At 39.5% G+C, this 22,864-nt stretch overlaps 1 protein-coding gene across 2 annotated transcripts in view; it reads left to right on the forward strand.

Annotated features, from left to right (window-relative positions):
• NELL1 (neural EGFL like 1) overlaps positions 1-22,864 on the forward strand; it is a 949,069-nt gene that overhangs the window by 120,794 nt on the left and 805,411 nt on the right. For both annotated transcript variants that reach the window (XM_004607851.3, XM_004607852.3), the window contains exon 4: positions 19,168-19,338. In XM_004607851.3, the coding sequence (XP_004607908.2) occupies positions 19,168-19,338 (171 nt within the window). The remainder of the gene's footprint in view (positions 1-19,167; positions 19,339-22,864) is intronic.

Genomic DNA, 22,864 nt, shown 5'->3' on the forward strand with positions numbered 1-22,864 from the left:
GCATTTAGGGTCATCCCTTTCATATAATTTTCAGTCTTGCTTTCACTGCAAGTAAGACGAGGGCATTCTTGAGTGAATGGTATTTTTACCACGTGTAGCCTGGGTTTGTGCTGTATATTAGGGGTTATAATTTTGAGATGGAGAGTGTGTATCAAGTGAAATTGGAAAGAATAAAGAGGAAGCTGTGAGATATAAATTAAGTAAAAAAGTGGAAAGTTTTAGAATAATGTGAGAGGGATGCTATTATTCTAGAAATATGGGAAAGGAATGTCTGTTTATATTTGTTTTCAAGGCATGAAAGAATATATTTTGGAAGAAAGGATAGCATTACCAGTTGGTGATGAAATAGGAGGATGACTTTATGGCTAATTAAAAAAAACTGATAAAGATTACATGTTTGATGAGAGTTAATTCAGAGAAGATTACGGGCCATAATGTAAAGTGCAAAAATATTAAAATTCCGCCCCCCCCCAATAGAATATATACATGACCTTGAGTTTGATGATGAGTTTGTAGTAGAGGTCTAATTTATTGGTGCTAGCAGAGGATGAGGTCCACTTTTGGCTATTCTGGGCTGCATGGTGCGGACCTGAAAGTTTAGTCTCGATTCTAGTGATGTAGTCTAGTTTGGACCTGGTGGTGCTTGGCAGGCATGAAAGTGTCAGGCAATGCCGTGGATAAACTCAGAGCCTCACACATGAGAGACATGTGTTCTACCACTTGAGCTAACCCCTGGATATGTTGGAGAGGTTTATTTTACTCCTGGCTTGGTGCTTAATGATAACTTCTGGTGGGCTTGGAGGACCATAGGTGGTTTGAGGGATCAAACCTGAGCTGACTGTGTGCAATAACAAGTGTTTTACTTACTGTGTTATCACTTTGGCTCCAGTACAGAATCCAATTTTTAAAAGAGCAAAGTTTGAACAGACAACTCTCCAAAGAAGATATATAAATGACAAGCACACGAAAAGATTTTCAGTAGCATTTGTCACTAGGGAAATGCAAATTAAATTAGAAGCTATTACACTGATTAGAATGGCTAAAATCCAAACATTTGAAAACAATTGCTGGGGAAGATACACAGCAATAGGGACTTTTTAGTTGCTGGTGGGCATGTAATTTAGTGTGACTGCTTTGGAGATAGTTTATATTTCAGAAAAGTAAACACAGTCTTAGTATACTGTAAATCTATCACATTCTTTTTCTTTAAAAATTATTTTAATTAAATCATAGTGATATACAAAGTTACAAGGTTGTTCATGATTGGGTTTCAATCATATTATGTTCCAACACCCATCCCTTAACCAGTGTACATTTCCCATCACCAACGTCTCCAGATTCCCTACCTCCCATCTCTATGGCAGTAACTTTCTCTCCTCTCGAGTTTTCTCTCTCTCTCCCTTCCTTCCCTCCTTCCCTCCCTCCTTCCCTCCCTCCCTCCTTCCTTCCTTCCTTCCTTCCTTCCTTCCTTCCTTCCTTCCTTCCTTCCTTCCTTCCTTCCTTCCTTCCTTCCTTCCTTCCTTCCTTCCTTCCTTCCTCCCTCCCTCCCTCCCTCCCTCCCTCCCTCCCTCCCTCCCTCTCTCCCTCTTTCTTTCTTTCTTTCTTTCTTTCTTTCTTTCTTTCTTTCTTTCTTTCTTTCTTTCTTTCTTTCTTTCTTTCTTTCTTTCTTTCTTTCTTTCTTTCTTTCTTTCTTTCTTTCTTTCTTCTCTCTCTTTTCTTCAGAGCATTATGGTTTGCAGTACAGATATTGAAAGGTCATCATGTATATCCTTTTACCTACTTTCAATAGTTCTTCGCCAGAGTGATCATTTCCAACTGTTATTGTCATATGGTTCCCTTCTCTATCCTAACTGTCCTTCGCCCCCACACTCTTGTGGCAACTTCCATCCTAGCAATCACATTCTTAATTATTTTCCCAATTGGTTTGAAAACTTACTGAATCATCGTGAATTACAAAGTTGCAAAGTTATTCATGATTGAGTTTCAGGTGTACAATATTTTCTCTGACAAAACCCCATACTCAAATGTTGTTAAGCAACCTGATTTCTTATTCATAATCATCCAAAACAGGAAGCAACCAAAACATGCTGCAATCAGTGACTAGATAAACTCTGATACATCTGTACAATGGGATGTTGCTCTGGGATAAAGAAGGAACTAATCATGCCATGTAAAGGTATGAATGACAGGCATATTACTGGGTAAAAGAGTCCAGATTGAAAAGCTGTGAACTGTATAATTCCATTTAAGTAACATTTAAAATTTTTTTTTTTACATTTTGGAAATGACACACATATAGAGATGATAAACAAATCAGTGATTTCCAGGGCTTTAGGGTTTGGGAAGTTTTAATAGATAATGTTTTGAAATAGACAGTGGATCTACTGTGTAGTATAGGGTAGTGGTGTGGTGGATATGTAACACCAAGCATTTTATCAAAATCCATAGAACTTCAGAGCACAAATAATAACTAATATAAGAACACTATAATTAATTATTCAGAGACCAGGGCATCCCAAGAATGGACAAAGAATGTGACTCAACAGTTGAACTACTCTAAATGTGTGAAATAACCATAATACAAGGGTCTTGAAAAAATTATTAACCTGACTAATAGTGACAAGAATTGGAATCTGTATGACCATAGGAAAATAAGTTATATGTAGACATCTCACTATAGATGATAATATTGTTTATATGAAATTGCTATCATAAAATCATTAAACAGAAATGGATGTGTCAGTAGTGGTGAGTTTTAGGAATCAAAGTTGAGTATCAAGGGAAGATTAGAATAAAACATGTTGATGGATTAGGAGTTTTTCAGGATGAACACATAGTTAAATTTAAATACCAAAATATATGTACACATGCATATATACACACATATATATTGAATTTGCTCTATAAGAGGACCTAGAAGCAACAATACACCATTAGCAATAATCACACTGGCATAGAAATTTCAACTTCTAATACAGTTGTCTAGGCAATCCAAGTATACCTAGAGAAGTGACCTATTTTAGGACTGAATAGGGAAATAAGACAAATTTTGAGAATTTTTGTAATGTCAGGAAACAAGGCATAACTCAAAGCAAAAGCAAGAAGCTACAAGTGATGGAATATGTCAAAGTCACACAGAAGCCAAATGAAAAATCTTTCAGTGTTGAAGGGGAGAAAATATGAGTAACGGATGCACTAGTATTATATTAAAATCCAATGTCTAAATTGGTAGCATGAGTACCTACTGTTTTAGAGAGTTGAATAAATGGAGAGAGCAGGCAGATCTCATGCGGTAGAATTCCAGTGTATATAGATAATTCCACTCTCAAGGGAATGGAGAATCTGTAGTATGTATGTTGGAAGGTATGTGGTATAGCTTCCCAGTTCTTTAGCATGTACCTATATAGGGATTTCCTTCCATATAACAGTGTAGACATGGAGGATCATATGTGGTGCCAGGGAATAAACTACTAGAAGAGTAAATTTTCAGAGGAGAAAGAACACCTCAGACAGGTGAATTGTTAGCACCACATGAACAGTGATGGCAGATTAATTGTATATCTTGTTGATGGGTTATGAAAATACTATATTTATATAAATATTACTTCAGAACTCCACATCTTAAGCCAAAGCATGAGAAAGACATCAGACTAAGGGCATCTGGGAGCAGGGGAAATTCCAGAAAAATACCTCATCAGTACTTCACAAAATTTCCAAAGTCAGAAATAATGTAGAAAAGAATCTGATGAAACTAAAAGGAATCTGATGAGCCAAGATGACTTCTATGTGGTATCTTGCATGGGGTTGTATCATGGAAAAAAGATGCATGGGAAAGCTAAGGTAATTTCTAATATTCACTTGAGTTAATAATTTTTGTATGAGTATGACTTAGACTGTCTTCACTGGGGCCCCTCAGAGGGGATGGGTTGCGAATCCTTCCCCTCCCCACCCCCAACCCCCCAGCTGAGCAGAGCCTCGACAGTTGAGGACCTCCAGAACCCAGCCATGCTCAAGTTGGGTTCTTGGCCCACTCTCCACACGTTCAGACGAGCCTCATGCATGGGGGAGCCGGTGGAGGAACCCAGGTATGCGGGACCCGGGGCCGAGATCTCCAAGGCTTCTCAGATCAGGACTGGGCCTTTTCCACCCAGATCTCCCATTTTCCAGTAGCTAGGCAGTACACCCAGAGACTGCCCCCAGTGCCGTGTAATTCCATCAATAGCCAACATCCAGAGACTATAAAATCAAGCTCCCAGAAGCTCCCCCATTGGGGCCTCATGACATCTACTAGCCTAGTTCTCCCTCTTGGAGAACCTGACAAGCTACTGAGAGTCTATTGCCCTCTTGGCAGAGCTTAGCAAGCTCCCCATGGCGTATTCATATCCAAAATATGGTAATAGATATACACATACCTCTCAGAGAGCCTGGCAAGCTATTGCGAGTATCCTGTCTGCACGGCAGAGTCTGGCAAGCTACCCATGGCATACTCGATATGCCAAAAACAGTAGCAATAGGTCTCATTCCCCTGACCCTGAATCATTGGGAAAGACGAGTAAGGAGAGGTTGCTAAAATCTCAGGGCTGAGTGTAATAGAGACGTTACTGGTTCCTGCTCAAGTAAATCGATGAACAACGGGATGAGAGTGACAGTGACAGATCAAATTGTAAATATTTTAAAAAAATTTATTGGGGAGCTGGAGCGATAGCACAGTAGGTAGGGCATTTGCCTTGCACGTGGCCAACCTGGGTTCGATTCCTTTGCCCCTCTCAGAGAGTCCAGCAAGCTACCGAGAGTATTCGCCCACATGGCAGAGCCTGGAAAGCTGCCAGTGGTGTATTGGATATGCCAAAAACAGTAACAACAAGTCTCACAATGGAGATGTTACTAGTGCCTGTTCGAGCAAATCGATGAACAATGGGATGACTGTGATACAGTGATGACTTATTTATCAAGTTAAATTCTCATGAATATAAGTTATTCACATTAGAAGATGCTATGAGGCATATAGGAACTCTGGTATCTGCAATTTTTCTAAAAATATTTTCTTGGGAGGTGGCACATCTGGCAGTGCTTAGGGCTTACTCCTGGCTATGTGCTCAGTGGTCATTCCCGGTAGAATTGGAGGGACCATAGAGAGAGTTGGGGATCAAACCTATGTTGACCACATGCAAAGCAAGTGCCCCACCAGCTGTACTATCTCTTCCGCCCTAAAAAATCTAACTCTCTTTAAAAAGTGAAAAACCTGGGAAGAGTAGAGAAATTGCTAATAGTGATTGCCTAAGAGGGATGTTTGGTATTGGGGAAATGGAATGCAGAATGGAAGAGATCGTTATCATTCCATAGTACAAACATTAATTTTTGAATAATGGAAAAATATAAACCTAAACAGTTAAAAAAAACTTGGTGTTTGAGTCAACAATGTTCCTTTGCTTTCAGTCTGAAGTAAAATTCAGAGAGATGTGTAGAAAGTGCTACATTTGTTTATCACCACAACTGCTACTGTTTTTGTTTTGTTTTTCATTTCTTTGCATATGTAAATATCATGCTGATATTTATGAGCATTTTTAAATTTTATTCCTGGAGATTTGGAGTGGTCCATCAGGCTTAAGATAAAATGCAGTGGTGTGATGCTAAGATCTATGCCCAGGGCTTGGTTGTTTAGTAAATATTGATATTCACTGTGTCAAAAACTAATAACCCATTCTATTCTCAATTCTGCCAAAGTATCTCATTGGTTGCTTTTGCTTTGTTTCTTCTCCAAAGTAATCTCTGCACCCTCTGTTTTCCTAAGGTTCTGTGTCTTTTTTTTCTTATTCATTGTGTTTAAGTAAGAATAGCATGGCAATAAAACCCCTCATTTCAAAAGACTATAGTGGAACTATTTTAAATAGGTGTGAAGAACATTGTTTATACATTTTGATTAACAGTGTGTAACAGTTTTGTTTGTGCTAAGAGATAATTTGTAGTTACTATCACCATTAACCTCTTGCTAGATGTTTGCTGAGGGGGCTGGGTACAAAGCTAATATGTAAATGTACCAATAATTTTACCAGGTCAAGTCTAAAGAAGGGAAAAGGAAGGGCAGAGAAATGCTCTACTTTTGGGAAGGGGCAGGCTATGAACCTATTCAGCAGCCCCTCACCTTTATGAGTCTTTTCTTTTCATGTTATATGCAGAAAGAAATGAGGAATAGAAATCATGATGACTAGTGGATGTTAGGTTTTTTGTAAGGTGATTAATGTTAAGTTATTCTTTTTACTCCGAAATGAAACCTTTGAAATGTTCTGCTACAAGAAAAATAGGAGGTTAGGGAAATGATGTTTCTTGTTCATATTCATGAAGGAATTAAATGGCTGAGCTGGGACAAGTTGAACACAAGTTGTCCGAACTCATAATCCTCTTGTATTCTAGGCATATTTCCCCCTGGCAATTATATTCATTCCACTGTACCATATTGCTCTAAAGAAAGAGATGTTGGAAATAATGGAGTTTGCCCAGGTAAATTAGGACTTTCCTTTAAGTCAGTTGAATAGCTCTGCAGATTAGAAAAGAACTTGGCGAAGATTCCTGATTTAAACAAAGGCCAGCACAGTATCCACTTCCGTTATAGTTCCACTAGATGGGAGGTCACAATGTGACAGATGAATACAAGAAAGAGGCCATTCTTAGTGAGAAATATAACAGTATATTTAATATTCATTTGTTTAGGTCACTACTGAATGGGGCCAGAAAGATAGTGCAGGGGTTTAGGTGCTTGCCTTGCATGTGGTGAACTCTGGTTTATTCCCCGGTACCACATATGACCTCCTGAGCACCACCAGGAGTTATCCCTGGGTAGAGCCAGGAGTAAGTCTTGAGTACAAAAATGAAACTAAGCCAAAACTACTAGAAGTTGTGCCTTGAAAAAGAAAGGATAAGTATCAAGGAAAGACTAGAATGAAACATGTTGATGGATTAGGAGTTTTTCAGGATGAACACATAGTTAAATTTAAATACCAACATATATGTACACATGCATATATATACACATATATATTAAGTTTGCTCTATAAGCTAAGAGAACCTAGAAGCAATAATACACCATTAGCAATAATCATACTGGCATACAGTTTTCAGTTTCTAATACAGTTGTCCAAACAATCCAAGTATACCTAGAAAAGTGACCTATTTTAGGACTGAATACGGAAAGAAGACAAATCTTGAGAATTTTGTAATATTAGGAAATTATTTCCTGATATTTTTGAATTTATTGGTCTTTAAGTTGAAAGTTTTTTGACAGAATGGCATTTTTAATAAATGGAATAGAATTGCATAGTTAGGAGTCTGGAAAATGGCTACTTTGACAGGTGTTCTTAAGTTTACTTTGGCATGAGTTCTTATGACCAGTGACCCCAGATGTTTGGTAGAGATCTTAATTATGCTCTTAAGTTTTGAGGCTACACCCAGAAGTGCTTCGAAACTACTTCTGGCTCACTACTTGGGCTTTAACTCCTGGCAAAAGTGCTCAGGAGACTTTGCAGTGCGGAGGATCAAATCTGGGCTTCCTGCATGCAAAGCATGTAATCCAGCTTGTTGAACCTCAGTTTTAAGGGTTTTATTTTGTTTTGTTTTGTTTTTATGTCACACCTGGTAGTGCTCAGGGGTTACTCCTGGCTCTACACTCAGGAATAATGCCTGACAGCATTCAGGGCACCATATAGGATGTGGGGATTAAACTCAGATTGACCACTTGCAAAGCAAGGGCCTTACCCACTGTGCTGTCTCTCTAACCACCAAGTTTTAGTTTTTAATGTATTTTTGGGAAGGGCATTTTTATTGCGCTGCGTGTATTTCTGTCACACACATGCAATTATAGTAAATGCAAATATTAAAATTTGACAAATATATTCATCTAAAGATCACTCCATAGAATTCACTTTTCACCCTTCTAATTCAGGCAATCAACCTGTTTTGATTTCATCCCCCTAAGTTAACTTTGCTTTTTTAATCATAAAATTCACATAGGTGGAACCATGCAGTATGGATTCTTGTGTGTCTGGCTTCTCTCACCCTTGTATCATCTTGTCTTGAGAGTCATTGATGCTTTAAAAAATTATTTTATTTCCCTAGTGGTGGTCAGGAACCTTGGGGCCATTCCTTGTGGTTCTTGGCTGATGGTTCAGCACTTGGTCCTGAGAATGCACTGCTGTTTGAATCCTGTGTGTGGAGTGGGTCATGGGATCTATTTGGCAGTGTTTGGGTGACTCCAGGCCAAACCCCAGTGATGCTTGGTCAGTCTCTAGTTCTACACTCAGTGCTCAGGAAGCCATGTTGTACCAGGGATAGCACTCACGTGAGGTCTCCCAAACTGTGGCTTCTGTTTTTGAATGCATTGTTCTATTCATTCCTTTTGTTATTGTTCATTTTTAAGTTTATAAATATGCTACGATTTATCCATTTGTTTGGCTAAAAGGTAGTTTTTAGTTTGGGACTGTTAAAACTTAAACTGCAGTGAACATTCCTGTACAAACTAGTTTGTGGTCATTGGTTTTCATTTCTTTTGGGTGAACACTGAAGAGAGCAATTGCAAGATTTTAAGTACTATTGAGCATGTTTAGATTTCTTAGATACTGAGATTTTTAAATGCATGAATCTGATTGTGGCTTTAATTTTCATTTCTGGGACTCACGATGTGGGACTTTTTATATCTCTTGTTAAATGTTCAAATATTTTGACTCTTTATTTTTTTGTCCATAAAAGTAGTTCTAGTTGTTCTTTTTTAAAAATTTATTTAAAATTTTTTAGTTGCTTTTTATGTAGCCTAAATATAACTCCTTTGTATAAATTTAGTGTTCTATTTTATATACACTTGTCCTTTTATATTTATTCTTTACCTTTATTCTGTAGTACTTTCATTAGGGATTAGAATATACACATATCTGTACCTATTAGTACAATATACTTAAATTAATATTATTCTTCTTATAATGCAAAATGCTTACTACAGCATTCCATTTGACTTTCCTGTTCATTTTGCTGTTGGTGCCATAGTTTTAATCTTTAAAGTATAATCCTATAGACCTACAGTTACTGTTCTCATTTCTCTTGATATTTGACACCCATATTTCGACAGACAATAGATTCTGTGACTCAGAAATTTGGGCAAACTTAGAAGGGAGGGAATTTGTCCACTATGTTTTTGGCTTTAGCCAGGTGGGGAAATAATCTCCAAGCATTTTCACTCAAGATGTCTGCTGGGATTTCAGCTGAGTGTGACCACTAGTATGTGTGCCTTCAGCCTTCTCAGTGTGGGCATCTTTACAGCCTGGCGGCCTCAGGCCAGTCAGAGTTCCCATGAGTGACTGAGGACTTCAGACACAAATACTCTGACAAGCAAGATAGAAATCCCCCTAGACTAGCCTTGGAAGCCTACTCTGACCTTTGCCTTTAAAGCATGGACTTGCTTACCAAACGGACGCTGATGTTGATACTACTTTTCAAGTAGAAGTCAACTGAGTTAATTTTAGATATAGAAGTGCCTCTGGATAGGAGATAATGTGGCTATTTTTTGGAATGTACCATTTGCCAGAAAGAAATATGAGACCATGCAGTGACAGTTACCTGTCAGACCCAGTAGAGCAGAATTTATTGTCTCTTGTCATCTATTTCTTCTTAATGGTCTAGCAATAGCATTGTATCCCTGGTTACTTTTCAGTATGCGTGTTTTTTTTTTCTTTCCTCAATTTCATGTTCTTGGATCTCTCTTTTATGAAGCAGTGCTAATGTCCCTAAATTTCTATGACTTGTTATTTATAAAAGCTTGATTCCTAGCTCATGGTTTGTGAGATTGGGGCTTCACAATTAAAGACTGCCCTAGGCAGTCTTTAAAGACCCAGGCTTATTTTATTTAATGACTTCTACTCACCCAGTGCTCAGAATTCTTTTTTTTAATTTATTTTTATTTCTATTTTTTAATTGAGTCACGTGAGAACAGTTACAGGGCTTTTAGGATCGAGTCTTAATCATACTATGCTCAAACACCCATCCCTTCACCAGTGCACATGTTCCACCACCAAGAACCCCAGCATACCCCACCTCCCACTCTCCCTCTGCCTGTGTGGCAGATTATTTCCACTTTACTCTTTCCTTACCTTGATTACATTCAATTTTTGACAGGAAACTCACTATAATTATTTGGAGTTTTCCCCCCAACAGTCAGACCTGTCGGAATAGCATCATTAGATTGTACGTTTTCTATTGTTGGTAACAAAGAGTGCTCAGAATTCTTATTTGGGACCTTTGAAACTGGAATGGAGGGCTGGGAGAGTAACTGAAAGAGTAATATGCTTTGGAAACATGCAGAAGACCTGGTACTCAGAACTCCACTAGGAGCACCCACTGAGGAGCACTCTAGAAGTAAATGCTGAGCACCACTATGTTTGCCCCCTACCCCCCCAAGGCTCCTCTTTCTCTCATCCCCCAAACCAAAAATCATGGCACGGATAAGCCCACACTCTCTTAACTGCTTCTGTCACTCATGCACATTACCTCTGCTCAGATTATGCCAGTGGCAGTTGACAAGCTTCATCTTGTTGTTTCCAGATTTAAGCTGCCTGAAGTATGTAGTTCGGAGTGTGCCCAGAGAGAAGGGGCCTAGGTGTGACTATTCGTCACTTCAGTTCTGTCCTGTCCTTTCTCTTCCCAGGTGCTAAAGAGCCTTTTGCTGGAAATGTCAAGGGCAGAATGAAATGGACCAACCAATTACTCAGTTTCTTTTAAAGTTTACTGTTGTTCAAAGTAGTATATGAATTACATGAATTTAGATCTCAGCTGGACTTTAAAAATTAAGGTCAGCAGTTTCAGACTGTTTGGGAAGTCACTCCCAGTTCCCTAGTGGAGATCCTATGGGAAATTTACATAACAAATGAGAATGATGCAGCTTTGGTTAGAAGCTTCCCCAGCTCCATCTTTTCCTGCCTGGAGAGCCACAGACCCTTTCAGGAATCAACAGTCAGACGGGGCTGCCCGGCCCCATGCCCTGGGATCTGCATCTGCTCGTGGATCACCAACCTACCAGCCTTCCGAGACACCCCCAGACCAGACCCTGCTGCTATGGGATGGTGCTGTGTTGACTGGACCTGATTCTTTTGTCGGGAGACACAGAGTTGCAGGAAGGCAGGGACACGTTTGCTGGAGTGCTCCTGTGCAGCGGACTGAAATCAAGTCTCTGTATTTGGGACCTGTGCTCTTTTCACTGGTAGCTTAATGGGTCTCATTGTTAGTCTGCATAAACTGGGGCCCCTGGCCTAAGATTCCACATGGTCTATCTTCCTGGCAGTTTGGCTTTTCCTCTCCATTACCCCAGCTGGAGGGAAAGGAACATCTAAGCAGACAGTTGTAGTGTTCTCGGGTGATGGTTTACTCATGGCCAGAGGAATGGGGGCTGGTCTCCATTCTACTTGGGGCTAGTGTGAGATTAGGCATGGGCCCTTTCTGAGGTTACCCGGCCCCTTTGGCCCCCTGATTCTGAGAAGATCATGCCATGGTGGCTGGAGAGAAGCACAGTGGGATGGAAAGAGCATAGTCCCTGGAATTAAGCAGAGCTGGATTGATATTTCAGGAGAGAGAGGACTTTGGAAAAGGCACGCCATCAGTGGGGTCTGATTTCACACCTAAAATATGAATCCAGTAACTACTATTTTAAAAAATTCTTTTTTTTAAATTGAATCACTGTGAGATAGAACATTGCCAAGCTGTTCATGATTGGGTTTCAGTCATACAATGTTACAACACCGATTCCTGCACTAGTGTAATTTTCCAGCACCAGTGTCCCCAGTTTCCCTTCCACCTCTCCAAGCCATCCTCATATTCACCTGCCTCTATGGCAGGCACCTCTCTTCTCTCTCTTTCACTCGTTCTCTCTCATTTCAGGCATTATAGTTTGCAATATAGATGCTGAAAGGTTATCACGCATTTCCCTTTACTTTTAACACTCAATTCTTCTCCAGACTGATCATTTCCAACTAATGTTGTCATAATGGACCCTCCTCTATATTAACTACCCTCCATCCCTCACACCCTTGTGATTTCCAACCATTGACCAGTCCCCGAATCTGGAAACAACTTGAGTTGCCCAAGAACAGATGAATGGATAAAGAAACTATGGTACATCTACACAATTGATACCACACAGCTGTTAGGAATAATGGAGTCATGAAATGTGCCTACAAATGCATGGATTTGGAGAGTATTATGCTCAGCAAAATGAGTCAGAAGGAGAGGGACAGATGTAGAATGACTGCATTCATTTGTGGTATATTAAAAAAAGTCTGAAACTGATATCCAAGACCAGTAGCCACTATTTAAGCTTGTTGGCAGAATTGGAGGTAATGAATTAAACATCTTACACAGTAAAAAAGATAGGGAATGTTGCTACCTGGGGCATTAACTTTGTCTCTGCCAGACAGAGGCAAAGGCAGAAGAAGACTTGCCTTCTAGGACATCATTGACTGTATTGTAGTCAGGTCCAAATTAAGGTTCATTCACTGATACCTGTGTGTGCTTAGACATTTAAAATTTTTGTCTGCCAATTGAGTGAATGGCTAAAAGTGTGGGCTTGGCACACTGCATAAAGTGTAAACTTTGGAGCCAGGGTGCTCTCATCTGAATCCCAATGCTGATGCTGTCCAGCTAGGAGCTTTGGGAGTTCAACCTCTCTGTGACTTGGTTCCATTACCTATAGAATAGGATGGTAACAGTTGGAAATTTTTAAGCTTGCAATGAGGCTTAAGTGAGATAACATTTGTACAATAGTTTTAGGTTCAGAATTAGTGCTGTAGAATTGTTTGCTAAAGCAAAGGGATAAATATTACAAAGACTTATGGTAGGAATTACTTTGATCTGAAATTTGAAAACCCAAAGGCATTCTCTGACAATGATAAATATTCCCCAAGTAGAATTAGCTTTTATTAAATAAAGGTAGCTATATTGTTTTTTTTATAACTTATCATCAGAATTACCCTTTCCTGAGGTCCAGATAAATTGTAGACTGTATGGTAATAGAATTTTTGTTTTTCCTTTGTTTTGCGGCCACACCTGGTGCTACTTGATGACTAGAGTTATCCCCATCTCAATTTCTCTTGGGGATTATCTCTGATGGTGCTCAGGAGACCATGTGCTGCTGGGGATTAAAGCCAATCCTCCTGCAGCAAAGAATATACTCAGCCCTTTGAACAATCTTTTTTGGGAGCCAGTGGGTTACACTCAGGACTGACTCCTGGCTCTCATCAGGGATCACTCTTTTTTAAATTTTTTTTTAAATTTTATTGAATCACCATGAGATCGTTACAAGCTTTCATGCTTGGGTTACAATCTCACAATGATCAAACAACCATCCCTCCACCAGTGCACATTCCCCACCACCAATATCTCGGGTATACCCCCCCTTTCCTACCCTCCTCCTGCCTCTAAGGCAGACAATATTCCTCATACTCTCTCTCTACTTTTGGGCATTATAGCTTGCAACACAGACACTGAGAGGTCATCATGTTTGGTCCATTACCTACTTTTGGCATGAATCTCCCATCCTAGATGTTCCTCCAGCCATCATCATCAGGTATCACTCTTGACAGGGTTTGGGAGACTATACGTGATGCTGTAGGATGAACCCAGATCAGTCACATGGCAGCCAAGAAACTTACCCCTTGGTAACCTCTACTCTCTGGCCACTTTTGAGCTATCTTTCCGACTCTGAGATGAAATATTTATTTATTTATTTATTGAAGTGAAGCAGATATTATTTGGAGATTTTTGGAAGGGGAGGAGGAAGAGAAAGTGAGAGAGAGAGAGCAATGTGCTTAAGAGAGAATGCTGGCTTCTCAAGAGAGAGAGAGTCACTACATACATCCCCAGCATTAAATAGGAAAGTACACATCTCAAGAGGGAAGATCCAGGTGACACATATACTCGGGACCACCTGTGCTTGGCCACCTGGACACAAGCAGCACATGGGTTCGAGAGCATATGCAGCTGAAATGGCATTTTTAAACCATCTTTAGTTTTTCAGAATTTGGGAAAAAATGATCCCCCAAGTACTCTTTTAATATATGTGATGGTTTCCTCACCCCCCCTACCCTCCTCACCCTTTAACAAAAGTAGCTAGATATTTGCTTGGCTTGCTTTCTGTCCCAGTATTCTCAGCACCGGCTGGAAGTGCCCTAGTTTTCTTTTGTTTAGAACACCCCTCCAGGACACTCAGGGTGTGATTGGTTGTCAGGGAACAGGGAATGTGGTAATGAAATATGAGAGGCTCTTACACTAACTCTACAGCTGCCTTGCGTGTGAGACTCTTTAATTAGCCAATATATATCCTTATGGTGTTACTGGAAAAGAGGTTTATTCTAAGAAACCTTTGCCTTTACTAATGAATTAGTACTGGATTTTATTTAAAATTAACTTTGCCTGTTTTCGTCCCAGTATTCAGAGCAGTGTATTCTAATTATATGTAGTAAAATAAAATATAGATTATTATATATAATATCTTTGTATTGATCTCAAAATGGATCTGTGGTTTGTGTTTTGGAGGAAATGACAAACATGTTAATAAAACAACTTGGTGGATCTTGATCTTATTGGAACTATTTGAATTGTTTCTGGGTTTTATTTTCCCATATACTATGGAATTCAGAAAGTGTTGGAAAATTTGACTTCAGTTATGGTGACTCTAATTTTCCATACTACTTAAGGGTTTTGGAGCATTTGTCATTCTGATTTAGATCTGTCTAGTCCATAAGCAAGTAATAAATTTCAAAAATGAAGCTGAAGTTGGAGAGACTCTCACAGTGTTGCATCTGAATGACCTCATGGTGTTAATCGTGGAGGGGAGAAGGTCAGTGAAGTGTGAGGGTGGATGATAGTCATGCCCAGCCCAGAGCAAGTGCCATTTTTCTTGGATAGATATTTCCAGGAGGGAAAGTTTTCTACTTTTCTAGGAACATGGTAGCCAGTGAGAGGAGGAACCTACAAAAAGGCAAAGGCAGAAGAATCCTTGTCTTCTAGGACACCATTGACTGTATTGTAGACAGGAGAATAGAGGAAGGATGTGGCGACATTGGCCTGTTAAAGAAGGGGCTTAGGAAGGCTTCCTATTGCTGCTCTCCGATATTTGCAGGCTAAGGAAGGTCTCCCATTGCTGTTCTCAGACATTTTTAGGATGAAGAGGCTTTCTGGGAGTCCAGAGTGTTCACTGGAACAACTCACTTGGCTGAGGTCCAAGGCTAAGGGGAGAAATTTTACTCACAGAATTTGGCTCTTTTATCACCAACACAGCTGAAAAGATCCCCAGGCATGTATGGTGTGAAGAAAGGTCTGGTTGGGGGCAAACAGCTCACCTGACTCCTGCTTGTGGTCCTGTCCAGGGCACTTCCTCTGCTGTTAGTGCACATACCGAGCTCATCCTCCTTTGCTCCCAGCATCGTATTTCTGCCCGTCTTACCATGACCAGCTGACCTGGAAGTAAAACAACCCTCTCAGCTCTTTACTCTAGTGTTCCAATCTGCACAGAGTTATTTGGGTTACTGTTAAAATGCAGATTTTGGTTTATGTAGGTCTTCCTTATTTGCCCTCCCTTCCCCCTGCTCATCTGGATTTCTGTGGGTGCTGCTGCTGGTGGTTGTTTGGGCCACACTTTGAATTACAAGCTTCTACTACACATCATGGCTCGCTCTTGCAGGCTGCTGCCAAATCCCAGCAGATCGAAGACTCCTCCTCCTGTTTCCCCTCAGGACTAAATCTCAGATCTCTTTTTGTAGTTTTAGTTCCTGGAAAAATAAGGTCTTATTTCCCTCCCAATACTCAGGAAACAGTGTAATCAAATATAATTTTTTGATCCAGGATTTTCCTCATTCCCAAGATCATTCTAAGAGTTAGCTAACATTTAATATAAAAAAGAGAGACTTTATCTCAATATTCATGCCAATTATTTGAGATAATGCACTTTTTGAATAGATGCATGGTGATGCCAGAAATTTTACCTCAAGGTACCTGCATTCAGTTGTTCAAAATTAGGGCATTTTTCTTTTTCTCATACTTGTATATTGGTAAGTACCCCAGAAGTAACAACTACAGTGCTTTGTAAAGTGATCTTTGAAGGTTTATTTATGATGCTTTGAATACTTGCTTACCGAGGCCATAACCCCAGGAATAATGATTAAATCATATTAAATATATATGTCTCCCTTTTCCCTTCCTTCTTGCCTTTTTTGGAGGGGTGCATTCTGGCAGTGCTCATGGCTTATTCTTGAGTCTGTGCGGTTCTGGAGATCAAACCTAGTTCAGCTGTATGTAAGGCAAGCACCTTATCTGCTGTACTCTCTCTCTGTCGCCTACCCCTTAAAAAATTCCATTACATGATAATTAGGATTATATCTAATTTAGGGTTAGTTCTCATTGATTGAGGATTCATTGAGGACTTTTTCAAGGTCATGTTCCTTCTACTAAAGATGTTTACTGGTCAGATACTCATTGGGAGGTTTCTCACGGATGTGTTCATCTTGGTCTGGCCTTAGATATAAAGTCATGCTATATTTCTACACAGGGCCTTAGATATAAAATCATGCTTATTGCTACACAGGGGCCTTAGATATAAAATCATGCTGTATTTCTACACAGGGGCTTTGGATATAAAATCATGCTGTATTTATATACAGGGGCCTTAGATATAAAATCATGCTGTATTTATACACAGGGGCCTTAGATATAAAATCATGCTGTATATATACACAGGGGTTCCATGACCTTGGGCAGAGTATTGGTTATTTCTGATCCTGTGTGAACTTGCATGTTCACACAGCTAGGCATAAACTCCTTTTGTTTGGGGGCCTTACTTGGTAATGCCCAGAAGTTACTCCTGACTGCACTCAGAAATTACTTTTGGTGGTGCTCTTGGGATACAGGATACCATGGATGAAGCCCTGGGTCATCCATGTGCAAGACAAGTTCCCTACTCACTGTCCTATTGCTCCGGCCCCAGGCATTAAATGTGATGATGAAGCAAACATTGGAATATGGTGACTCTTCATGGAATGGCAACTTCTCTTGGTGCTTGTGTTTCTCATAAGCCAGTTACTAGACTTCTAGTGGCAGAGTAGTACATATTTTATTTTCCTTTTTTAACTAGTCTTTGGTCTTATTTTCATAGGAATTTGAGAATAAGATCTATAATTTAAATCCCCTCTTAGCCCTTCATGCCTTGAATAGTAACAACATGTTGAATAAGTTACTGAATGACCAGATAATCTCAGAGGTCTTGTTGACCTTTTAAGTTCTCTGATTGATTCTTCCAATGTTTTAACTGCTTGGAAGACATTTGGAGAATTCCATTAAAATGAATGTCTTCTTTGTTAAAAGATTTTTCTCCTTTGCAGCCTTGTAAAATATGTATTGTATTTTTATTAATAAGTCTGTGCCTGGAAATGAAAGAACATGAGAACTGGTATTCAGTAGGAAACATGCCACCTTAAGGGTGTGGGAATAGGACGGGGAGGGGGAAGTGGTGCTGGAAGGTGATAAAGTGCTATCTGTGACTCTCTAACAACCACAATACTGAAAACCACTGGTGAGGGAAGTGGACACTGGTGAAGAGATCAATGTTGAAACATTGTATGCCTGAAACCCAATCATGAGTAGTGTTGTAATTTCACGGTGAATAAATTTTAAAAACTTAAAGAATTAAAAAGAAGTCAGTGTCTGGACACAGGAACCAGCTGTAATTGTATCCATAACCTCTTGGGTTTGTGACCTGGAGCTTGATTCATTGTCTCATTCAAATGAGGCGGGTCGAGGATGGTCTTGAACTTGCTTTTTCTGTACCACCCTCTTGAGATGATTACCATGAGCAAGAAATAAGCATTCCCTACTCCCTCCTGACATGCTGTGTGGGGATCATGCATAATGCAGCTGAGTATTCTGCATACACTCAGTTATACTGAGTTATACCATATACTCAGTTTAGGCCTTATGGAAGATGCATTTTGAAGTTTTGACTGTGCAGCTAGTGTGTTAAACCAATGCAGCAAATTAGTGGAGAAGCAGGATGTGCCCCCTGAATCTGGGAACTGAACCTAGTTACTGCTCTGGATGAGAAGATTTGGAGTTGTCTGTACGAATGAGTTTTGGGCAAACATGACATTTGGGGTCATCTTCTTTTTTTTTTAGAAGCATGAGAAGTTCTCAGGATTCTGAAATAGGCAGCAAAAACACTAGACTTTACACAGACTGTCAACGTTAGACATGAATTTAAATCCTGGCCTGGGTGTATTGTTTAATTTCCACAATATCAGCTTTATAATATTTTTTAAAAGATTGTATCAACCTTGTAGGTTTTGATGGGTGATAAATCAGAGAACACTTTCCGGGTACCTCATGCAGTGCACTGGCAGTGAGATTAGGCCTGGTGTTGATGATAACGACACAATTCAGAAGTGTGGAATAAATGACTGAGTAGGCCAGGCATATATTTAAATAATGTCCCAGAGTTGCCTGCTATATTTTGTGACTGGAATGTAGGCTACCCAGGTAGAATTAAACATTTGTTCTAGGTCTGGAAAACATAATGATCTGGACATAGAAAAATCTCCCTTAAATATTTTATTTCTTAATCAGATTTGAGTAGTTCACCCCTTCTTCCATATTACTGAGGAAGGGTGGCGCATATGTAGTCTTCTATCCAGGGGCAAGTAAAAATGCCTTACTAATACGTTAATTTTCACAGTATATCTAATGTCTGACACAAATTTTATTTAATTTGTTGAGTGAGTAACAAATAGCAGCAATAAAAATAAATCTAAACAAGTTCATTCCACGTGGACAGCACTTTTTAGACCATCAAAGGGTTCTGAATTTTATTATATATTTGAGTTCCCAGCTTCACTGTAATTAGTTGGGGCTCTCACCCCACAGTGCATCTCTTGTTTCAGAGACTCAGTGTACTGCCTGGGAATTCTCAGTGGGTGAATCGAGTCCCATATGGCATATCTGATTTTAAGTTCTAGCTCTTGTGTCACGTTGGCTAATTTGGGTTTCAGAGAAACCTGGGTAAGAGTGGTTAGATTTGAAATGATGGTTTGGACTTGAAGTGATGTTTGGATTCTTCTGAAGTAGGATAAAACCTCTTTGTTCCTTTGCATACAGCTATTTTGAACTGGAGAGTAGTGGTCTGAGGGATGAGATCCGGTATCACTATCTCCATAACGGGAAGCTGAGGACAGAAGCATTTCCTTATCGGATGGCTGACGGACACTGGCACAAGATTGCCCTGTCGGTTAGTGCCTCTCATCTCCTGCTCCATGTCGACTGCAACAGGTAGGTCTTTGTCTTTGATTTTTTTTTTTTATGGCTCTGCCCTTGAAATGGAACCCTGGGAAGAGAGAGAGAGAGAGAGACAAATCAAACTTCTCCAAGGCTCACTGGGAAACCAAAACCAAGAGAGCCTAATTGTAATTTAACTTACTGAATGGGCCATTAGGCATGCTGCAGTGACCAACTGTAATACGCTAAGAAAACAGTTCATTAAGATGAAACAGTATCCCGTGATTAGGAACAAATGTACAAAAGGTTGATTACAGATTGGGGAATATTAAGTGCACCTCAGTGTACGCCAGGCACTGCCTGAAATTCGGTGGAGCTGTGATCACAGTTAACTGTGATGTATTGTTGTTGAGTTCATGCTACTTGGAAGCGAATAAACTTGTCTTCCTTAGAATGAACCCAAGTGGCCTGTGCTACTGAAGCGGCTAATTCTATTTCACCTCATCAGGTTCAGTTTTGCTTAAATATCTTTTCCAAGTGGGGTCTTCTTAAAGACAATTACTTGAATCTTTTGGGGTTGATGATATCCATTTCCTGCACAGGAATAATTCTTCCAGCTTGGCAGAGGGTGGCAGGGCTATTGGTGAGGCTTAGGGATTTTATGGGATGTCTATGGTTGGAGTGTCAGGGAGATACTCTCTTCCATGCCTGCTTCTGTGATCCGGCTTATTGCCAGTAGAAAAAAGGAAGCAATTGGTCTCTATTGAATTATTTGTGGGTGGACAGCTGGATAATGGTGGTCAAGGGGAATATTTTGGTCTCTCCTGAAAAATGCTTATAGATAGTGGTCTGAATCCAATTACAGAGAATGTTTTTTTTTTTCTTGCATTCCAAGTAGTGACCATGTGTTGCTGGTTCTCACTAATGATACCATCAATGTTAAATTACTATTAAGTCATCTGACTTGTTCTGTTTGACCCAGGACAAAGATAAGATATTCTGGGAACAGCCTTGCTTCTGGAAATGAACAAGGTAGTGTGTGTGTGGGGGGCTGTCGTGTAATTCCAAGGTCAATCAGCTCCCGACGGTTTTTTCCTCTGAGGAGATCCTTGATGGTGCTCCCTCTCCATCACTATGGTCCCTTAAGAGCAGACTGGAAGGGGAGGAAACAGAAACTTGAATCTGCTCAAAGAAGTGGTGTTTGTCACTTTGAAGTGAATCTTGGTTCATTTTGGTGTATCTATTTAAGCTGCTTTATGGATTTCTGAAAAATTGTGGCTTTAGCCAATAGACTATGATGGAACATGTGTATCGCACAGGTTCTATAGAAACTGCTAGTTCTTTTTACCTCTTCAGTCCTGGGTTGGGCAGCCTGTATAAAGCCATCCCTCCGTTGTTATCTCCATAGCCACCTTCTCGAACTCATTCTTTCCCTCAGTTCTCTGGAACCAAATTGACCTATTGGTAGCAATCCTGTTTTCCGCTACCCATGCCCTTCTATAGAGTATGCAGGCCAGAAAGAGCAGGCAAAGATCAGGTTTAGTTGGTTTGAGGCCTAATAATGAGATAGTGGCTACCACTGGAAATATGTAATCTACTCCATAAAAACTATGGAGACACTGATGTGGCTTTTGCTACACAGCTTTTTATGCCTTCCTTCCAAAAGTTTTTTTGTCCCCTTCTCATGTTTCCTGATCTTCCCTTTGGAGAAGAAGAAAAAGGAGAGAAAAATTTTTATTTTGTCTAATCTGTTTCATGTCTTCACAAATATTTGATCTCCATAAAATACTTTTACCACAACTTCTTTGTCTTGTGAATTTGGACAGGTTAATTTTTCTGCATTTGTTTCTAACTTTGTAAAAAGGGAATAACAATACATACCCATATACAGCAATGTTAAATGACATATGCCAGTTTTTTTGGGGGGTGCATATGGGTTACACCCAGAGATGCTGCGATACCATATATGGTGCTAGGGATTTGAATCATGATAAAACATGTGCCCTAACTCCTCTATTTTCTGTGCAGCTCAATTCATGTAAATACTTTACGTTTGTACTTGGCCTTAGCACTCAATATCTCCTTGTTGTTTTTGTATATTCTACATATCTGCAACACCTCTTTGACTCTGTCTTCAAATTTTCACCCAGGGTATATCCTTCTTAAGATGACTTTGGCATTTCTACCAGAAAAATGGGAAGGGAATGGGAGAGGTGGAGAATGTTCTTTCATGTCAAATTTATTTACAAAGAGTACACTGAAGGAGATCCTAAATATTCCATTCCTTCTCCTGAAAATGTTCATCTTTGGGCTCATGGAATATCATATTGTTCTTTATGTAAGATTTTGGAGGAGAAATAGGGAATTGTTTCGAGTAAATGATTAATGGACCCAGACACACATGAGTTTTTAAGATATTTCAGGAGAAAGAAAAACCCTGAAGGCTATGCCATAGGCAAGGTAAAAATCTCATTCTGATATAGGAAAAATTCAGAAACTGAGTTTCTAAACTTGACTACACATAAGAATTACTGGTAACCTACTGGATTAGAGTACTATGGGCAAGAATCTTAAAGGTAAGGTAATTTTTTTAAAGGAAGCTTTCCATTTAGGTTTTATACAAGCAGCTGGCTTTTGTGCATGACCAGCATTTCAAAACTACTGTTTGAGAACTATGGGGAGGAAACTGGAAAAGAGGTTAGAATGCAACAAATAAGTGAAAACATGGAAAACAAGGTACCCCAAGTAGGCTGCTCCCAATAAAGAGGAAGAAAAGAGTGAGGAGACCATTGTGTCCAGTATACAAAAGAAACCTATATTTTTCATGCATTTCTTCCTAGGCAGTCCTTACTGTTATTACAGTGGGCGATGCTGCATATATAAAGTGTTGTGTACTATTATTTATCAAGGCTATCCTAACAAAGATTGAGTTTCACAAAGATTAGTTTTCACTCTGTAATCTCCATCTGTCTGTTTGTCCATTGTCCTTTCTTCCCTCCTTCCCTCCCTTCCTCCTCTTGGATGTCAACACTATCTGATGTGTTGAGTGCAAATATTTTTTCCCATTCAGCTGTTGTTTAATTTTATCCTGTGTTCCTTTTGTGGTACAGAAGCTTTTAAGTTTGATTTAGTCCCATTTGTTTAGTTTTGATTCTGTAGCCTTTACCAATGGCACTGTATCATTGAAGACTCCTTTGAAGTCTAGGTATTGGAGTGTTCTGCCTACATTTTCCTCAGTGTATTTTATAGATTAAGGTCTGATTTCAAGGGCTTTGATCCATTTTGTGTTGACTTTTGTATAAAGTGTGAGATTCATATCCAGCTTTAATTTCTTACATGGGGTGATCTAATTCTCCCAACACAGTTTGTAGAAAAGCTGTCATTATTCCATTTCATGTTCTCAGTTCTTTTGTTAAAAGTTAGTGACCATATATATAGGGGGATTTCTCCTTGGGCATTTTATTCTGACCCATTTGTAGAGAGTCTGTCTATATTCTAGTATCATGCTGTTTTGATATTTAAAGTACTCACAAAGATCAACAACAGCAAAAAAGTAAAATCCCCATTAAAAAATGAGAGG

Source organism: Sorex araneus, chromosome 6, assembly GCF_027595985.1.
Source record: "Sorex araneus isolate mSorAra2 chromosome 6, mSorAra2.pri, whole genome shotgun sequence".
NCBI classification, from domain to species: domain Eukaryota; kingdom Metazoa; phylum Chordata; class Mammalia; order Eulipotyphla; family Soricidae; genus Sorex; species Sorex araneus.